Source organism: Haliotis asinina, chromosome 5 (genome assembly GCF_037392515.1).
Source record: "Haliotis asinina isolate JCU_RB_2024 chromosome 5, JCU_Hal_asi_v2, whole genome shotgun sequence".
Taxonomy (NCBI): domain Eukaryota; kingdom Metazoa; phylum Mollusca; class Gastropoda; order Lepetellida; family Haliotidae; genus Haliotis; species Haliotis asinina.
In genome coordinates, this window is record NC_090284.1 from 79,364,111 (window position 1) to 79,386,391 (window position 22,281).

A 22,281-nucleotide genomic window follows, 5' to 3' on the forward strand; every position below is an offset into this window, starting at 1 on the left:
CTGATAACTGTGCAAATTAGGTCAGTACTTTCACAAAACTCCATATGTTACAGGAAATATGTATAATCAGTAAATGTGCATAATAACTGAAAATTTCAGTAATTATTTATCATGTTGGATTCACTAAGGAATTGATATATATTGAATGTATATATATTGAAATTTTCTGTAATTATACATAACTCCTGAGATTTAAGAAACAAAATTATGCATATTTACTGAAATCATTTGAATTGCTGAAATATTGATATTACTCTTAAAGTCAGTCTGGTGTTCATGGCTCTGTCTTCATTTTTCAGAAGGTACAGCACGCTGATTTTCTTGATCGTGTTCATGAATATATAAAAATTTGACTATGATTGCTTGATTCCCATATCAAGACTGGAGTTCCTCTGGAAATGTATGAACTTTAGTCCCACCATCCAACGCGTTTAGTGTGAAGAGGGGAATATAGTATCAGGCTCTGTGTTCATTAGTCCATACAAATTAGTTACAACATGAGAACTGTTGACTAGATTCTTTTCACATTTGGTGGCTAGTATCGCGGGCTGTTTTATAAGGTTTTGTGGCATATCTGATTCTTCCAACACAGGAGTCCATCAGTGGGGCCCCAACACCTTATACTTGGTCGGAATGTACTACAGATGACCAGCTGAAATGGTGACACAGTAGAAAGGCGACAGAAATTGGCGATAATGGCAACAAATTTGGATGTAATGGTGACAATAATTTTGTCTGTAACAGTGACACATTGAGGTCTTTTTTCAAAATCTAAATGGTGACTAAAATTTCTGTATGCATATGATGTATATAGTAGCTTCACGGGTTTATTGTTGAGATTGGAAACGCGCAATAGATATTAAAAGTTCTTCCTTTCAGACTTTTTTCAGCTATGCCACAAACATCCATTGTCTTCTATACACAGATTTTCAATATAAACAATAAACACAGCCTATTTTGTACACTTCGCTTGACTGGACCGTGGATCTGTGCGCATGTTTTCAGGAGAGACATCAGACTGAAAACACCATCTCGGAAGGCTGTGCGTCCCAGGCTGCAACTGGCTTTGTGTAGCTTTCCTCCTCAGGTGGGATGTGAAAACACCATTCTGCACCAGTCTGGTTTGAGACATAGACCAGGCTGCAAAGATACACTTCTGGCTCTAAATAGCTTTCCTCCTCTGTTCTGCACTAGTGTGGTCTGATGGTTCACCGTGTCGACCTCTGTCTTCAAAACTTCAGCCTGCTGGTTTACACCAAGCTTGTGATAGTTCGTCTTTTTATTCAGTTACCGAAAGTGCCAACCTTGAATATAATGATTAAATGTTTTATTAATTAAATATAAACTGTATAAAACCTTTAACTTCCGCTATAGATAATTCGCTTTCCATCAGTTGTGATAAAAAATAAGACATTATTACCTTCAACATGATTATTTGAGCGGATGGTCACTGTGAAGACTGACCATGACCTTGGAGTGAACATATCATGTTGGATCCACAGGTGGTCAACGTAGTCTGTGAACTTCTTATATGTGGTATTACCTTCAGCTTTGTCGCACAGTTTGTAGAAAATATGTCCGGGGTCGGTGGCGGGAAGGAATGGCAAGGCCATGGTGTTCCTGATGAAGTTGTGGATACTCCCATGTCTCCAGTAGGCAGCCTGGGAAGAGGGAATATTCATGTATGTGTAGTTCTGATCATTTAAATTTAGGTGTGTGCGATAAGGTTTATGAGATCTTTAGTCTTTTAAATCAATCACTTCTTCAGTATGCATACGTGCAACCTGAGAAGTTGGCATTTCCTCCACATTGCTTGGGTGAGGTGGAACAAACAGCCATGGATGCGGACCTGCTCATCAAACACAGCACGGACGGCCTTCCAAGTAGCTAGTTCAAAGTTGTTCACAATAGTTGTCACACTTGGTTGATCAGGGAGGAGCCACAAAATGCGACGAAAGATGATATTATAATCCACAGTCTTACGACCTGACATCACAGCAAATGCTTGCGGCACCATCTTCAGGTTCTTTCCCACTCGAACAAAGTTGTGGATGGAGCGAAGTTTTAGGAAAGGATCCCCCTTTGCTTATCTGTGGCAAAGATTAGATGCCTACCCTTGGGTGCTGGATGTCATGGCGCAAGAGACCTTGGGGCAGGAATTCTTCTTTAAGCTGAAAAACGTTAGAAAAGAAATAAATATTTCAATTTAGGTGTTATTATTATTATTGATTTTTTATTAGCATTGCTATTGTCAGTGGCATTACCTTAGCTTACCTTACCTTATCAACTTGTGTTTGTACATCATCAACCCTCATGTAAACATCCTCATGTAAACATGCTCATCAACCTTCATGTAAATCATGTACATCATCCTTAATCCCCAATCATGTGTTATGTAAACATCATCCAATCATGCGTAATGTATCACCATTGGCTTCCATATTTTATCCCCAATCATTTACATCGTCCTTATCCCCTATCTGTGTTATGTATACATATACTGTCATCTGTAATACCATTGGTTTCCATCATTGTTATCATAATTGTCGGCTTCTTATCAGTGCTTGTTTATACTGGCTTCCAGCTTTCGTTAATTCATTCCACTTGTTACTTTGTTATTGTTTTACCTGTACATATAAATATAGCTCTGTACCCCATTCTCAATCACCTGATGAAGGAGTAAGCATTAACTCCGAAACGTTGTGTTCTCATGATAAAGAAGCTGATATCCATAAAATCTTCATTCTTACACTCTTCTTCAGTGTCATAGTCTTTGCCAATCTGTAACGGATCTGGCCCTGTCAGGTGGGCAACATCATGACTACCTGTCTCTGTGGGGACACTCCTGATTAAACTGATCTCTAACTGGCCCACGACAACATCTGTGCTTGCCTGTCTGCACTTGTTGCACATGAAGGTGGAATCTTCACAAATACAGGCTGCACATGTTTGATGAGTCCCAATATTCGCATGTGTCACAAATGATACCATCTTTATTATCTCCAACTCTCCTTTAACAAACAACATACTTAGGTCTGGTCATGTTGAAATGTGCCCAACAATGTCTTGCCTTGTTCTTAAATACTCTGTTGTGACACTGAGCACTGAGTAGTCCTTTTGATTTTTTGCGTTGGCTTCTGACACTGTGGTCATCATTCCATCATTGATAATTACTGCAATGTAACATTTCTGTACATACACGGTTTTGCTATTTTCAAAATCAGTGGTTTACCGAACTGTAAAAACATGGTCAAAAGTCTACATGTAGATATTACACTGTTGTGACACTGAGCACTGAGTAGTCAGGGTTTGGGTATAACCTAACCTAACCCTAACCCTGACCCTTTGCTACATGTAGATATTACAAAGCCATATTAACCATAATCATATTAGGAGTATTGTATTTTTCATTTAAGTATTTATCGACAGTATGTATTTATTAAGTTGAATATCTATAGTATACTGTCTGTTCCGACCAATATTTGTTGCAGTTTGCGCCACATTTCTTTCACCATTTGCGCCAGTGCTTGTTGCTGTTTGCGCCAGTTTTTTGTTGCTGTTCTGCTGTGTTGCCGTTATAGCTGGAATCCCAATTACAAGATAGTGCAGAACGGCCAGGCAGCATCACAGAGGCGACAGTGGTCCAGCTGCATTGACTTCATTTCTATTGATAGGTCATTCCTTATTTAGAGAGATGTTTTATTTACATAGCACAGGGAATATGTAAATATCCCTGATAATCCCTGTTCCAAAATGCCATTGATTCAATGTTCATCACAGTTTAAGAAAGGTCCCAGTCAGGTTTGGTGACCTTGACCTTCATTTCAAGGTCACTAGGTGACTTGAACGGTTTACGGTTGTCAGGAAGATACCTCAAGAACCATTTACAGGATTTTCTTCATATTCCACACCAAGCTTTAATCTAGGAAAGGAGCAGGGCTGAGTCACTTTTGGTGATCTTCTCTTAATTTTCAACCATAGTGACACATTGAAGCTTTTATCATATTAAGCTTATCAGTGAAATCAGGGATACTCTAGAACAGGGATAGGTCACTCCTTGCTTTCTTTACCATTTGTACTAATTAACATGTGCCTAATCATGCTCCAATGCACACAGTGACTTGGCTCATTCCCAGTGCAACTTCAGTTGTGTTTAACAGAACTACAACCAGGTTATTGTATGAATAAAATGAATGAAAGAACGAAGTACATATGTGAATGAATGAAAGAATAAATGATACACCACGGCCTTCCCTCCCAAAATATGTTACAGAACGCAAAAGTATCGCAAGACCACGTGTTAACATCAGGTGTCCTTTTTAAAAAACCTACTTTAAGGCATTTTTGTTTACATTAATATTTAATTCCGATATCTTATTGCATGTGGGGAATGTAATGGACCTTAACAAAATGTTTACAAACACGGCTGTTGTTTCCGTAGTGTTGTTATGCTCTAGCATTATTATGGCAGGACTGTTGTTTACGTAGTGTTGTCATGCTCTATCATTATCAGGGCATGGCAGGGTTGTTGTTTAAGTAGTATTGTTGTGCTCTATCATTATCATAGCAGGGTTGTTGTTTACGTAGCGTTTTTGTTCTCTATCATTATTAGGGCGGAGTTGTTGTTTACGTAGTGTTGTTATGATCTATCATTATTATGGCAGGGCTGTTGTTTACATAGTGTTGTTGTGCTCTATCATTATTATGGCAGAGTTGTTGTTTACGTAGTGTTATTATGATCTATCATTACTATGGCAGGGCTGTTGTTTAAGTAGTGTTGTTGTGCTCTATCATTATCATGGCAGGGCTGTTGTTTACGTAGTGTTATTATGCTCTATCATTATCATGGCAGGGCTGTTGTTTTTGCTTAGTTTTGTATGAAAGTCATATGCTGCACATACTGCATACGTTTTCATCGCTCAAGGGCATAGGTCGAATAACCTTCCTGGATATTTTAATGCTAAAAGCATGACTTCGGTAAATAAAAGTATTTTCTGTTTTGTGTAACTTTCTTTCTATGTTCAGAACGTACTTATTTATTTTTCCAGTAAGATCTTTGTCTAAGTTTCATGCTGAGTATGACTAGGCTCCCATGTTGAATTGAAGAAATATTGAATGTTAAAGACAGTGATTATAATTATAGTAAAGAGTAATTCACCACAGAATTGGTATGCTGTGCTTTAGTAGATACCTTTTTGTGGGGTGGGGCTGTGTGTTCTTTTGGGGTATTTTGCATATGTGAAAGTGTTTTCATTTTTAACACCTTGGATGTGGTGCATAGTGGATATTTTTTGTGAATATTCATATTTGAAATTGGAAATATTACATTGTATTGTATCAAAATATTCATGCTGGTGGAAATTCATTTCATTAGGAATTATTGTATGCATTTATACTTAGGCATTTTATACTATGTGGGGTCAGTGGGATGGCCATGTGGTTGGAGCGTTCACTGGCCACGCCATGTACCTAGGTTCGATTTCCCACATGGGTGCATTGTGTGGCCTCTTTGGTGTTTTATGCTGATATGGCTGAAATATTGTTTATCTGTCTTGAAATTGTATACAGTCTGCATTCAACATGTACTAACTGTATTCAACAACCTGTACCCTGCCTTTAATCAACTGCATACATATGTACACTCGTACCAATGTACCAAGAACCAAAATTAAGGTATAATAAAGAATCTGAACTCTTAACCTGTTGATTATACCACTCCTGACATTTGTAAGTGAGTTATATCCATGTTCATGTTCCAAATACTTAACAAGAGTGAAGCCTGTGAATGAGATTCACACGACCATTCAGGGACTTGCTGTTTGATGTGATGGTAACAGGATTGCGAAACAAAATATAGTCAGTTTATGATATTCTCCACAAGTGTCTGCATTTATACATGGAATGCCATGTTGTCAGAGTTCTCATCAGTGCATAATAAGGTAAGTGATTTGTACGGTACAATGTGTTCTACTGTGGTGATATATAAGGTAGAACTAGATATATGATTTGATGACGGGTTCAGTGTGCTGGTGGGGAGATATAAGATGTGGAACTGGATATATGATTTCATGACGGGTTCAGTGTTTTCTTGCAGGGAGATACATGATGTGGAACTGGATATATGATTTAATGATGGGTTCAATGTGTTCTACAGGGGAGATATATGACCTGGAACTGGATATATGATCTGATGATGGATTCAATGTGTTCTACAGGGGAGATATATGACGTGGAACTTGTGAAAGGTGCCAGCGGGTTGGGCTTCAGCTTCCAGGGAGGTGTTGACCTTCATCCAGACAACCCCACCCTCTGTGTACCCCGAATCAAGAAGCTCTTCGTCATAGGCCCTGCTGCAGAGAGTGGACTGATCAATCCTGGAGATGTTATACTTGAAGTCAATGGTAGAGCAATGAGGCATTTAACAAGAACGGTGAGACAAGTGTCACATCATTTCATGTCTTTTGACTTTGTCTCAAAATGGAGGGTGGGCTTCAATTCCGGAGCAGAACTAAAACAATATTCAATATTTTTCTGCAAAACCTGGTAGATATATTACCATATATATGCTGACACCGTCGGTTCCAAATGCATTCCCGTGCTTCAAATACTCAATAACACCCGGAAATTGGCCAACACATGATGTTTATCTCCTAAATCAGACCCCAGCGTAGTGCCTTTTGCTATTTACAGGTTTTTGTGATTTATTATTTTCTCAGTTTCCATGGAAACATTTTGTACTTGGTCTCAAAATGGAGGGATGGGTTTCTTTTCTTTTTTTTTTTTTCTTTTCTGGTGCAGAACTCAAAAAATGTTCAAAATATTTTTGCAAAACTTTTTAGATATATCAGTCAGAACCTTAAGTGGTGTCTTTTGCTATTGACAGGTTTTTGTGAAGTATTATTTTCTCGGTTTCCATGGAAACCTTTCGGACTTTGTCTCGAAAGTGAGAGGTGTACATGTGTTTCGTTTCGGGAAATCTCAGAAATATCTCAAAAACTTTATAATATCTGTCAGCAAAACTTGGTAGACATATGTGGCAGATCCCAAACTGGTGCCTTTTGTTTGGACAAAATGGAGGGATGGACTTTGTTTCCGGTGCAGAACTCAAAAACCGTTCAATATTTACTACAAAACTTGGTAGCTATGTGTGGCAGACCCCAAAGTGGTGAGCTTTGCTATGTACTGGTTTTTGTGATTTATGATTTTCTCTGTTTCCATGGAAATGTTTTGGACTTTGTTTCAAAAGTGAGAGGTGTGTTTTGTTTCCAGAGCAGAACTCAAAAACTTCTGAATATCTGTCTGTAAAACTTGGTAGATATGCGTGGCAGACCCCCAAGTGGTGCCTTTTGGTATATACAGGTTTTTGTGATTTATGATTTTCTGGGTTTCCAATAGTCTCAAAATGGAAGAATGGGCTTCGTTTCTGGAGCAGAACTTGAAAACTATTTAGTATCTTTCAGCAAAATTTGGCACATATTTGACCACAAAATAGTGCCTTTTGCTATTTACAAAGTTTTGGCATTCATATTTTTCCCGGTTTCCATGGAAACAATTCGGACTTAGTCTCAAAATGGAGGAATGGACTTCGTTTCTGGATCACAGCTCGAAAACCATTTCATGTCCTTCAACAGATCTGGGCAGATATATGAGACAAATCTTGAAGTGGTGCCTTTTGCTGTTTACAGATATATGGCATTTATATTTTTCATGATTTCCTTGGAAATGGTTCAAATTTAGTCTAAAAAATCATAAAGTAACGGTCAGATGATTTGTCTTTTGAAATATATGGGGGCGGGGGGGATATGTCATCTTCTGATGACTCTTTTTGTTGTAAGGAGTTCTTTATTTAGCTATTGTACCTTCAATCTGATCTGATTCAGTCTGATCTATCTTCTTTACATTTTGTTCAGATTAGTAAGATTGTTGTTTTAGTAGCAAACACTTGTTACTCTTAACCTCATTCATGGTTTATGGAGAACTGGGGAGATACCCGATGGAAACTGAAATTAAATAGTGAATGCTTCTCTTTGGGGTAACACTCATTTCAGGAAAGGCCTCCAAGTCTATAAATTACTATATAATGATACAACCAGTAATATATCTAGCTATAAATGGATTGTCTGTATTAAGGACACTTTTGACAAAATTGGAATGAGCTATATTCGGGATACACCGGCATGTCCAAATAAAAATCATCTTAAAGCACTTGTAGTAAACAGACTTAAGGACATCAATATACAGACCTGGATTTCAAACACGGAACATTCTTCAAGAGGCGCTGTGTATAATATCCTTAAAAACTCTGAATTGAAATATGAAGCCTATCTGAATTTATTACATCGTAATAATCAGAGGGCGTTACTTAATTTCAGAACCTCAAACCATTATCTTCCAATTGAAACCAGACAATGGATTAAAACCCCTAGGAATGAAAGATTATGTACTCTCTGTAATACCAACGATATTGAAGATGAATTTCACTTTTTGTTTATCTGCTCTGCTTTGACCCAAGAAAGAAAAAAATATATTAACAGCTATTTCAGTAGAAACCCTTGGTTGTAGGCTTTACGTGTCAGCCTTGAGCAGTGATGGGGAGGTAAGTTACACTGGCTGTCCTCCACTCTATCAATGACTGGGTTACAGACATAGGATTGGAGTAGAGCAAAGAACTTACCAAGCTGTTCCACATTTCACCTTGTCTGTGTTGACTGGAAAGTCTTTGGATTCCTTGGCCTTTGAAAATTAGGGCAAAGCAGTAGTTTGTGTGACTGATTACTAAGGGATTAGTCTACCACCACAGGATGAGAAGTCAAGGCCAGCCTCCATGAGAACTTATCAGCTCACACTTGTTGCCTCTCACTATCAGGGTAGAAGTGCATTACATGAGGTAAAAGTATGAAAAATGTGAACATTTTAGCCTCAGATTGTATTTTTATTATACTTATTTCAAAAATACAATGTATGGATTCCTTTCTGGCCAACTCTGCTACACAGATTCTGATATGCTTTTGACTTAAAGTGGGAAGCCTGACTCCCACTGGTGGTCACATGATCAACCTGAGCACATTGCATGTTCTGCATGTGCTTTCAGTGATTGTCTTATATCAGTAATTGGAGGAGAGCTGTGTTCAGGCAAGCTGTTCAGAGAGGCAGGAAACGCACAGTGACAGTTGAAGAACAAGAGAAAGAGACAATTTATGGTTAAGATTATCAATTTCTCTTCAGGGTATTATGCAAGCAATGAGGTCGAGTAGGTCAGTCAGACTGAAGATGTGTCGACCAGGACCTGGAGATTTACCAAGCGTACATTGCTCAGTAAGTGAAATAAGGGAGTGTGTGACAGATGTAGTATGAAGGATAGATTTAAATAGAACCTCTGATTGATTTGATGACATCATCAAAGGGAGGGTCCAACCAGTCCTATATTCATCATCATCCATAAATCCCCTTTCCAACCATGCTTACCATTATCTGCTCCATCTTTGACAGACCTGTTATTATAGATCCAGATCCAAACCAAACAACCCTACCCATCCTTCTTAAAAAGACCGTCTTCCAACCATCCCGTCATTCTCTGCAAGATCCTGTAATTATGCCAAATTCTTTAGCTTCTGGTCCTCCATCCATACATTATTTTCTAAGGATTAATTTTATCAACAAAGTTGTAGAACAAGTAATGCTTCATATATGTGCTTAGTTGACCATTTTAGATACTTGTGAACATCGTGATAAAACATCATGATGTGATTAAAGCAAACACTGCACTTCTGTACTGTGGAGCTGTCTGTATTGTGCTGCACAGATGAGGTAAAGTGTGTAAACGTGTAACCCTCCATACTTATGTGGTTAGTTAACCAGTTTGTATACTTATGATTAGCATGATATTTGACAGTGTGATTGAAGATACACTGTACTTGTGTACTACGAAGCTACCTGTACTGTGCTGCAAAACTGAGGTAAAGTCTGTAAACATGTATCACTTCATACACATGATTAGTTTGACTATTTTTGTATACTTGTGAACAGATTGATATTTGACAGTGTAACACTGTACTTGTGTACGGTCATCTTCTGGCCCCAACCACTTGATCATCCTTTTACCCAAACTAAAATCTTCATCTTCCCCAAGGCCCAACCCTTCCATTCCTCTCCCCAAGACCATTCTTGAACCCCAACCATTTTATCACATTCCCTATGACCCTCCTTCAACTCCAACCATTACATTACACTCCCCAAGCCCCTCCTTCAATGCCAACCATCCGTCCCTCTCCCCAAGACACTCCTTCAACTCCAACCATCACATCACTCCCCATGACGCTCCTGCTCCTTTAACTCCAACCATCACATCACTCTCCCCAAGACCCTCCTTCAACTCCAACCATCACATCACTCTCCCCAAGACCCTCCTTTAACTCCAACCATCACATCACTCTCCCCAAGACACTCCTTTAACTCCAACCATCCATCCCTCTCCCTAAGACACTCCTTCAACTCCAACCATCACATCACTCTCCCCAAGACCTTCCTTTAACTCCAACCATCACATCACTCTCCCCAAGACACTCCTTTAACTCCAACCATCCATCCCTCTCCCCAAGACCTTCCTTTAACTCCAACCATCACATCACTCACCCCTAGACCCTCCTTTAACTCCAACCATCACATCACTCTCCCCAAGACCCTCCTTCAACTCCAACCATCACATCACTCTCCCCAAGACCCTCCTTCAACTCCAACCATCCATCCCTCTCCCTAAGACACTCCTTCAACTCCAACCATCACATCACTCTCCCCTAGACCCTCCTTTAACTCCAACCATCACATCACTCTCCCCAAGACCCTCCTTCAACTCCAACCATCACATCACTCTCCCCAAGACCCTCCTTCAATGCCAACCATCACATCACTCTCCCCAAGACCCTCCTTTAACTCCGGCCATCACATTACTCTCCCCAATATTCTTCCTTTGACCATAGCCAACCTGTCATCCTTTCCCAGATTCTTCTGCAACTGCAACCAAAGTCATTTTCCAAAAGAAACACCTTCAGCGCCAAGCATCCTTTAATCCCTCTGCATCCTGTCATCCTCCCCAAGAAACTCCTCCAACCCTAAGCAACTTATTATCCCTTGATACTACTCCTACCGAAGCTACCTGTCATTCCCCAAGAAAATCCATGCTAACATATCCCCATATTTTGACATGCCTACCCACCTCCACAAACACCTTGATCCTCTCATTCTATCAGTGATCCTCTCACAGGTTCCACCAGTCTTCTCATCTTGAGCCAAACCCTGCCATCTAGACATCTGCGTTCACAGAACCTCATATATCATCTCATCCACCTCTCTATATCCATCCTCCTACAACACACACCTGTTTCCTCGTTATGTCCCGATTCTTGTCCTCCACCTTGCCTTCAAATAGATCCTTCACTGATCCTCTAAGAAAAGTTATGCATTTTGTGCTTATGTTGCAGGGCAGTGAAGACTCACTGATCTCCCAGCTGAGGATGCCAGTTTACTATGACAAGGATGGTCACTCTCTCTTTGACTCAGACTCTGATGACAAAGAGAACACACCAAGGCCTCGATTTTCAAGACACTTGCAGGCATCTGACAGTGATTCAGAGTCTACTGTCAGTCTTCCTGTTGCACAAGCAAATCAAAATGTGGAGCAAAGTGATCAAATTATGGAACAAACAGACAATAAAATGGGACATGTAGATAAGAAGGTGATTTGCCATCCTGTATTTGGTTCAGCACATCTGAGTGGTGTGCAAGGACACAGGGAGAATGTTCTTATTCAGAAGTCACTGACTCTACAGGAACATGTAGCATCTGACACAGAGATAAGTGAAGGAGGCAGTGCTGAGAAACATGTCTCTCTAAATGTCAGTGAAGTTGTAGATAATAGCCTGGTATCACTAGAGGAGCAGATAACTCCTACACAGGTAAGTGACATATGACAGGCATTAGTGGAGGCAGCCAGACCATTTGTGTTGGAAATCTTTTTGTGATAAGATTCTATTCTAACTAAAATAATATAAAATTACCTTGTACATAAATATAGCAATGTACACGGCATTTAAGTTAATTTTCATAGCAACATTGTAACACTAATAAAAACAATTCAATAATATTCACAGAAACAAAGCTCAGTTCAATAATTTTCTCAGCAGAAATATGACAAAGAATGGTTCACTAATATTCATGCAATAGCAATAGCAGTATGGCAGTGTTTGATATTGACAGGTGTTCGAGGTGACTTTGTGTAAACGCTGGGGTGGAGGGCTTGGTTTCACAGTGGCAGGTGGTGCCACCACAACAAGTGGCTGTTACATCAAGGGTATTGTACAAGACCCAGCACTTTCTGATGGAAGACTGAGAGTTGGAGATAAACTCATCAGGGTATGTCTGTCTTTGAGCGTGTGCGTGTGCGTGCATGTGCAGAGACTGATGGTCTGTGTGTGTTTGGACAAATAGTCATTTTTATCAACCCAGTGTGTAATAGGGAGATAAAGTCGACGCCTCGTCTCTCCCTCCGTCCATCAATCTGTCTGTCCGTCCATCAGTAATCATTTTGTTTCTGTAGCAGAACTCTAAAAACGTTCAGTGTTTTTAGACCAAAATTGATAGATATAATAATCTAAACCTGTGGTTGTGCTATTTACAGGTTTGGGGCATTTTTATTTTGTTTTTGTTTTTCCATGGAACGTTTTGGTCTTAGTCTAATGGTCGGGTGGGCGTCATTTCTGGAGCAGATATGTGAGGCAGACCCCAAATTGCTGCCTTTTGCTATTTATAGATTTTTGTGATTTACCATTTTCCCATGGCTACGATTCAGACTTAGTCTGAAAATGGAGGGATGAGCTTCGTTTCTGGAGCAGAACTCGAAAACTTTGTAATATCTTTCAGCAAAACTTGGCACATATGTGAGGCAGACCTTAAATTGGCGCCTATTGCTATTTACAGATTTTTGTGATTTATCATTTTCTGGGTTTCCATGGAAACAATTCTGACTCAATCTCAAAATGGAGGGATGGGCTTCATTTCCGGAGCACAACTTGAAAACTAATTAATATCTGTCAGCAAATCTTGGCAGATATATGAGACAGATCTTTAGTGGTGCCTTTTGCTGTTTACAGATATATGGCATTTATATTTTTCATGACTTCCATGGAAACGATTCAAACTTAGTGTTAAAAGCATCAAGTAACTGTCAGATGATTTGGCCTTTTAAATATGTGGAGTCCGGGGGGATATGTCATCTTCTGAGTGTTTATGATAGTATATATTTGATAGTCATCATATGAAGCTTCTCATGTGATATTTGATTATTTTGTGAATATTTATTGCCTACATACTTGTTAAGAATACTCCCCTCTAGTATTTCATTGCCTTATTTCCTGAAACATGTTTTCGATCCACAGGTTTTACTTGAATACAGCATTTAAATCTTGTGTTCGCATTCTTATTAGTGGTATACACAAGCACTGTCCATGGGAATTATTTCCGCTAATGTAAATGCGTAAACCTCATAACTTTTCCTGGGGCTTACATTTACTTGCTAGTATATCTTGGCCTCCCCTTCAGGCATTAAAAATTTGGCCAACTTTTCATAAGCTGATGTGGCCACAAGCTCCCCAGATGAATGGTTGGAATGTGTTGCTATGCTGTATTCCTTTCCTTCCAGTTAGATCAACATGACCCTTTCACACCTGGTTCATCAATTAAGCTCACCAAATAAAGTCACCTGAAGTACCATCAGCAATAGAAAATGACAAGTTTTGTTGTTTATATGTGAAAATGTGAAATAGCTGTTATGGCCTGACCAATTCTACTTCTTATTTCATGGATTTCTGTCCTTAAAAAGCATAAGGCTGGATGGAAAAAGTTGATTCACCAGTCAAAGCATGTTTACACTGTTTTGGTTTGTTTATGTCAAAAAACATATTTGAGTTAAGATTGATGATAGTCTCTCAACATGATCATTCAGCGTCATTCTCAGTATGATTCCTGCAAAAGAGAAGCTTCACAATGAAAAAAACACTACTGAGAAGAGAGTAGTCCAGAAACAACCAATGAGCAAGTCTGAAGCAACTTATTTCGAACAGACCAAAGCTTTATGCAGAAACAGTGTGCAAGGATAATGTATTATAATGGAACTTTCTAAATGGCCATTCTGCATTAAGACCTGGCTTCATTATAAAGGATAGCTGACATAAAAAATAATAACTTAACACAAAAAAACTATTAAGGATGTAGCTCGCTACCATGGAGTATCACTATCACTATATTTCATACTGTTGTGTGCAATCACAAGTATGGTTTTTGTTGCGGATACACTGATTGCTAATGTCTACAGGCACTTTGTGCAGAAGAGAGACATTGAACGTGAACTGCTCTTTTGCCATGACATGCTATTTACTTCCCCAAATGATTTTCTTAACTTATCTCTCCCCACCTTAACCCCAACCACCATCTGCAACACCCGTCCTGGTTTTGCTTTTGAGACAATCCCTCTTGTTTGTTTGTTTGTTTATATGGTGATGGTGATAGTGGTAGTTGCATCCTTAATGGTTTCAGAAGTAAACTTATTATTTTTTTGCATCATTTATCATTTATAGTGAAGCTAAGTGTAATTTCAAAAAGAACATTTAAAAGTGTCCTTTGTAATGCAATTTTATCTCACACCAATTTGCAGAAAGCAATGGTCTGTTTTAAAGGAGATGCATTGCTCATTTTTGCACTAATCTCTCCTCGGTAAGGCTCTTTTTTATGTTACCTATCTCCCTACCACCAAGACTGTATTTAGGCCGATATTTCACACTTTCACATATGAACTACATAAATTGTAGACAAACATGGGGGGGAAAAAGTTTGTTTTTCCTTATTGCCAACAGTACTTTGAGACCGCATCACCAGCTGCACCAAGTGTATCCCTGAGATGGGAAACATCCTGTAGTCACAACCTCAGTTTCCCAGAGGAAACAGGTGCAAAAGTAGTTCTAGTGGTTGTCGATCTACGAGAACACAACCAAGCCTTCATTCAGAACATATGGAAGAGTTTTTTCCAGCAAGGCAAAATAAATCCAGTAAATCAATTTTCATATATTTTTGGGTCAGCTGAAGCAAGGACTCTATGCAATGATTATTGGACACAAATGCCAGCATTCCCTGCATTATTGTGTTAAGTGGGCAGCCATGTTGTCAGCTGATGTAGAGAACTGGAATATAGCTGGGTTTTGGTCATTATGTAGAACCCTTTGGCCCTGAGCTAGGGTTCTTCTCTCTGGTACTGGAGGTCCCCCAAAAGAATTCAACAGACCTCAGAATGATTGTTGATCCAAGGATCCTCATCCGGAAATATCTGAGATGGTGATCCATACAGTACATCAGACAAGGGACATTCATAGGTGTCTCAACACAAATTGCTGTCTCCAAATGGGAACTTAGATGACTCTTTAAAAGATGAATCAGCATAGACTGTCATAGTGCACATGAATATAGTGTTGAAGGACATCACATGATGGAAGAATTCCATTGTCATACATGGGACTATAGTCAGGATGGCATGATACACCAGTGTTAGTCAACTTGTGGAAGGAACAACTTCTTTAATCATATGAAGCAACTTTTCCACACAGCTTCTTGTATCACTGTCAAGTATGGAGCAGATAAGACATGATGGTACATATATATATATATATATATATACAGTAAATAATTAACAAAAACAACAGGAACTTAAAGGGGCACTGATGTGGAGCAATTTCTGTGGACTGGTGGTTTCTGTTGTTATTGTTTTTCTCTTGTGAGTACCCAGGTGATATCCCAGACTTCGAGACTGGTTTGTGATCTCTGATGCACCACCCACATGTGCAACTGACAGTATATGTGTAGACTGATCAACAAAGATGAAGTCATTTTACTTCATTATTATGAAAACAAACAACTTGAAGTTTATTCATCTGCCAGTGGTAGGACTGAAAAATATCGAAGTCAGTGTACATCTTTATATTTTGTCTTATAAACCTAATTAGTTCCTTGTCAAATTTGTATGCATTTTGAAAGTTAATAAAAAAACCCACACGGTCTGCTTATACTTAAGAGTGAGTTTCTTACATGATTTTAATATCTAAACATTGTATAGATTGCCAACTTGAATCATATTTCACACACACCCTATTCGCGACCTAGTGCATGTTTTCTGTAATACAGATTCTGCTGAATGCTACAAGAAATAAATTAAAACAAAATGCAAATATTAAATTAAAGACAAACGAAAGTTACAGCAACAACGTCAGGCTATTACCTCGTTCAGGAATGTATACATCAATATCCACATAAAAGAATGCTGGTAAATAATCCTGCTCTATGTCTTGTGTCTTTCAACAGTCTAATATGTGAAAGAGTGACACATCATTTGAGAATTTTTCACACTGGTGTGTATACATAATCTCACTGGTCACCCAGGAAAGCACACCTGGCAACTAACTGTATGATGTCCACCATTAGTTAGCCAAAAATGAGCAACAATCAATCAAGGAAGTGATGGTTAATTCTTTGTTGGAAGGATGTTGTTTTTACACTCATACTTTACAACAGGGTGTATTCAGTATAGATTACGTAAATCTACACTCATAAAGACTGCCTTTTTGACAAATCTGCTCTGGAAGTAATTAATCGATCTGTGTGTTATCAGTTAATCCTTTGATCGATGTTTGTTTTTGTAACTCAGCTGATAAACCCTCTTGTGCCACTTACATGCACATATTACTTAACATTCAGTACATTTGTTACTATAGACCTTAATTTATAATGTTGAGTATTTACCCCAGACAGGAGAAATGCCAAATGGGAACCTATGTCGAGTAATTTTAGTGGTGTTACCACTATTTATACCCATTATAAATTCATATGGCCGAGTTACTGTTTTGAGGATGCAAACGGAACTTCATTGTTACATAAGAAATGCACATGTGTATTTGCTGTATACTTGGGTAAATGGGTTAAATCAGGTTTTTTTAACTAAGAAAATTTTCAGATTTCTCTACCAATGGCAAAGATGTTGTTATTAGTTTACGAATTCAGATAAATCAAATGTGTGTGTTTTATTATCATAGATAATAAATCTGGGTCGTAGCTGCCAAAATTTCCGTATGATGTTTGCTATCACAGCTGGGCCAACCCTCAAAACTATCTAAATATAAAGCTTTGCAATCTTTCGGACTTACATGAAACAAATGGCTTGCTACGTGTATGTAGACATCATATTTTCATATGACATGATTAAATATCGAGGTAAAAAATACAGAAATAGGATCAAATTGGATCAGTCACTATACCATCCAGGCATCAGGAAAATACTACACTGCTGGGATATTTTGTTACAATCAGATAAGGAATACCATGGACATTTTTAAATAACGGCATGTGATGGGCATCCGGCCTCCTCAGTTTTTAGGGTGAAGAAATTCTGGCAATGTGGACAGGAACCCAGTCGCTGACCAATTTGCTGCTTGGTTTTGCAATTAGACCGTTGGTGAGAGACATTATTTGCTCCGCATCAGTGCCCCTTTAAATGGGCAGCACAGTATTTACATGTAACAATAACAGTAACAATATTAATAGACTGCATACAGAAGCCAATGGGATATACAGGGCAGGAAAGTATGTACATGTTTATACAGGTTCTTAGGTTTGGTTGATAGGTAGTATAGAAGAACAGGAGCAATGTGATGACAGGGTATTACATGTGGAGGCCAGTGACATTAGGTAGCATACAGAGGCCAGTGGGGTGTACAGAGCAGGAGAGTGGGACATGTGTATGCAAGCTGGGTGATCGGTAGAATTGAAGAACAGGAGCAATGTGATGACAAGGTATTACATGTGGAGGCCAGTGACATTAGGTAGCATACAGAGGCCAGTTGGATGTACAGAGCAGGAGAGTGGGACATGTGTATGCAAGCTGGGTGATAGGTAGAATTGAAGAACAGGAGCAATGTGATGACAAGGTATTACATGTGGAGGCCAGTGACATTAGGTAGCATACAGAGGCCAGTGGGGTGTACAGAGCAGGAGAGTGGGACATGTGTGTGCAAGCTGGGTGATAGGTAGAATTGAAGAACAGGAGCAATGTGATGACAAGGTATTACATGTGGAGGCCAGTGACATTAGGTAGCATACAGAGGCCAGTTGGATGTACAGAGCAGGAGAGTGGGACATGTGTATGCAAGCTGGGTGATAGGTAGAATTGAAGAACAGGAGCAATGTGATGACAAGGTATTACATGTGGAGGCCAGTGACCTTAGGTAGCATACAGAGGCTAGTTGGATGTACAGACCAGGAGAGTGGGACATGTTTACAAGCACTTAGGGTTCATTGATGAGTTTGTCATGTGCTGAGACATGGTCATGCATGCAGTGTTTACTTTCTCACAATGCAATCATGGAATGTCGCTTGACTAGTCATCTTTATCTGGATGTACACATCTAAACTTACGGTGGTATTAGAAGTGAGACGTTCATATTGCCGCATGATTTATATTAATCACTGATGATATAGTCCAGAAGCAGCAATATACATTCTCGAGTGTAGTCACATTAACTAAACAAAGGTCTCGTCATGTTATCATATTACATGGGGATTTTTGCATTGTATGGTTGTCTTCCTGACAAGTACGGGAACTCTAGGCCCACCAAACATGATGTCGAATTCGGCAATCAATTGTTAAAGGAACATATTCATTAGAATTTGGAATATTATCAACACCACTAATATAATTATTAGAACATTACCTGTGATACCTGAAGGAGAGGCCCATCCAAATGGAATCCAACAGGAATGCCAGAGTGCTTAAGATGCCCTAAGAATAGTTATAGTCTTTTAACAAAATGTTTATTCAAGATCAATGTGCAGATCCGAAACAAGTTTGTGGAAATAAGGCAAACAAGTGTTAGAAGTAGTATTCTTGAAGTGTTTATCATTGAAGATGTTGTCATGTGAATGAAAACATCTGCATGGACTGGTCAGTTTTAGATTGGCAATGTACCACATACAGGTGAACAGTCAGGACGTGACTGGCATGAGTCATTTCGAGGCTGTGATGTATCTGAGGAAGGCTCCTCAAGTCGTTTCTATTACTGTCCAAAGAGATGTCAGTGATGATGACTTCCTACCGATACATGTCAGTAGCAGTCAAGGTGAAGGTCAAACAGATACAAGTGATGAGCAAAGCTCCGTTGAGTCGCAGGTAATGAAGGAGTTCCCATTTTGTCGTTTTGTGCTGTAACAGTTTTTAGTGTTGGATGAGGAAGCAGCGAGTTCAATTTGTAGCAAGTGTATGAATTAGAGTCTTAAATTTGATCACCAAGAGAACTCGGTATACCAGAATGCCACAACATCATATTTTAATGGTGCAGTGCGAAAGTACAGCCCACAAATTGTGTTGTCACCGACTGTATTTAACCCAACTTTAGGTCCATTTCTGATAAACTATGAAAAGGAAACATGACAACTTCAGATGATGCCTGGGCAGACTTGAACAGCAAGTTTATCATTTAGCTGAATCTGTTTCATCATTGTCAGCTATTACTTTGGTCACTGTTCTTTTAATTAAACTTTCTTAAAATCTGTGTTGGGAGTTGCCTCCCTTTCTGATGATTAGCCAGTGTCAGTGCATTGTTTGTAGTTATGATTACTCAACACTGTGATGTGTGTTGAGAGTTATCTCCCTTTCTGATGATTAACCAGTGTCAGTGCATTGTTTGTAGTTATGATTACTCAACACTGTGATGTGTGTTGAGAGTTATCTCCCTTTCTGATGATTAACCAGTGTCAGTGCATTGTTTGTAGTTATGATTACTCAACACTGTGATGTGTGTTGAGAGTTATCTCCCTTTCTGATGATTAACCAGTGTCAGTGCATTGTTTGTAGTTATGATTACTCAACACTGTGATGTGTGTTGAGAGTTATCTCCCTTTCTGATGATTAGCCAGTGTCAGTGCATTGTTTGTAGTTATGATTACTCAACACTGTGATGTGTATTATGAGTAGCCTCCCTTTCTGATGATTAACCAGTGTCAGTGCATTGTTTGTAGTTATGATTACTCAACACTGTGATGTGTATTATGAGTAGCCTCCCTTTCTGATGATTAACCAGTGTCAGTGCATTGTTTGTAGTTATGATTACTCAACACTGTGATGTGTATTATGAGTAGCCTCCCTTTCTGATGATTAACCAGTGTCAGTGCATTGTTTGTAGTTATGATTACTCAACACTGTGATGTGTATTATGAGTTGCCTCCCTTTCTGATGATTAACCAGTGTCAGTGCATTGTTTGTAGTTATGATTACTCAACACTGTGATGTGTGTTGAGAGTTATCTCCCTTTCTGATGATTAACCAGTGTCAGTGCATTGTTTGTAGTTATGATTACTCAACACTGTGATGTGTATTATGAGTTGCCTCCCTTTCTGATGATTAACCAGTGTCAGTGCATTGTTTGTAGTTATGATTACTCAACACTGTGATGTGTATTATGAGTAGCCTCCCTTTCTGATGATTAACCAGTGTCAGTGCATTGTTTGTAGTTATGATTACTCAACACTGTGATGTGTATTATGAGTAGCCTCCCTTTCTGATGATTAACCAGTGTCAGTGCATTGTTTGTAGTTATGATTACTCAACACTGTGATGTGTATTATGAGTAGCCTCCCTTTCTGATGATTAACCAGTGTCAGTGCATTGTTTGTAGTTATGATTACTCAACACTGTGATGTGTATTATGAGTAGCCTCCCTTTCTGATGATTAACCAGTGTCAGTGCATTGTTTGTAGTTATGATTACTCAACACTGTGATGTGTGTTATGAGTAGTCTCCCTTTTTGATGATTAACCAGTGTCAGTGCATTGTTTGTAGTTATGATTACTCAATACAGTGATGTGTGTTGAGAGTTGTCTCCTTTACTGATGATTACCCACCATCAAGTTTCATCGTTTATAGTCATGATTACACAGAATACCATTTGGAAAGTGGTCATGTGTTAGGGATCACACTTTTCTCAGTAAAGTACAGATTCTAGTACCATTTGTGGAGTTGAGAAAATGTAATCTGAAACGATTGTTACAGTGTGTATAGTTATAACTGTATTGAAGATTAGCAGTTCGCCTTTCTGAGATAAAAATATTGTACACTTGTTTAAACTGAAAGAAAGAAGTAATCACTACTTTTAAAAATCCCAGGGAGCTTGACTAGGGTACCAATGACAATCCACCCAAACACATTTCACAATGTGGTCAACAAACTGTTTCCAGTGCACACAGTTTGTCATAACATGGCCTCAACCTGTAAAAACACCCATTTCTTTAGATATTGGCTTGTGCTGTCAATGTGAGTCTTGGAGTAATCTGTTAATATGCTCAGATGCAAAAGTCACTGTGATTAACTTGAAGTTAGATATAAGAATCAACAAGTGATATTTTTGTTTATGAGACCTTATTAATATTGCAGAAAATCATTCCACAATAGGATAACAAATGCACAGTTTAACCTTTTCTAAGGAGACAACCTTGCTAACCATGCTAAGTAGGTGAGAGAATAGTCCAAATGAAATTCACAGTCAGTAATGGGTATACATGTCCGTTAGAGATGTCATGATGTTGGTCTCTGCCTGTTGCTTAGCTTTAATGTGCACAACAAGGACTAGTCAGCTTGGAGTCAGTATAATGTGTATTTATGCTTGCGGCATTGTATCTGAGTGGGCCAGCAGTACAAAACTACCTTACGTCTGACCTAGTACAAGCAGTCAAACATACACACGCATGCACATCTTGATATGAGTGAAATATTCATAAGTATAATGGTAAGACCTCACCTTTTACCTCTCCTCGCCTCGCCTCACCCCGCCCCGCCTCACCCCGCCTACTTTCTACATGATCATGTGTTTTCAAGCTGACCACTTTCTACATGATCATGATTGTGTATTCATAGCTGACCACTTTCTACGTGACTGTGTATTCATAGCTGACCACTTTCTACATGACTGTGTATTTCTAGCTGACCACTTTCTACATGACAGTGTATTTCTAGCTGACCACTTTCTACATGACTGTGTATTCATAACTGACCACTTTCTACATGACTGTGCATTCATAACTGACCACTTTCTACATGATCATGTGTTTTCAAGCTGACCACTTTTTACATGACTGTGTATTCCTAGCTGACCACTTTCTACATGACTGTGTCTTCATAACTGACCACTTTCTACATGATCA

General features: G+C 38.9%; 1 protein-coding gene across 2 annotated transcripts in view; it reads left to right on the forward strand.

Moving 5' to 3' along the window:
* The window catches only part of LOC137283164 (tyrosine-protein phosphatase non-receptor type 13-like), a 313,874-nt gene that overhangs the window by 151,543 nt on the left and 140,050 nt on the right, over positions 1–22,281 (forward strand). For both annotated transcript variants that reach the window (XM_067814606.1, XM_067814607.1), the window contains 5 exons: positions 6,216–6,430; positions 9,226–9,315; positions 11,478–11,951; positions 12,253–12,408; positions 19,064–19,255. In XM_067814606.1, the coding sequence (XP_067670707.1) occupies positions 6,216–6,430; positions 9,226–9,315; positions 11,478–11,951; positions 12,253–12,408; positions 19,064–19,255 (1,127 nt within the window). The remainder of the gene's footprint in view (positions 1–6,215; positions 6,431–9,225; positions 9,316–11,477; positions 11,952–12,252; positions 12,409–19,063; positions 19,256–22,281) is intronic.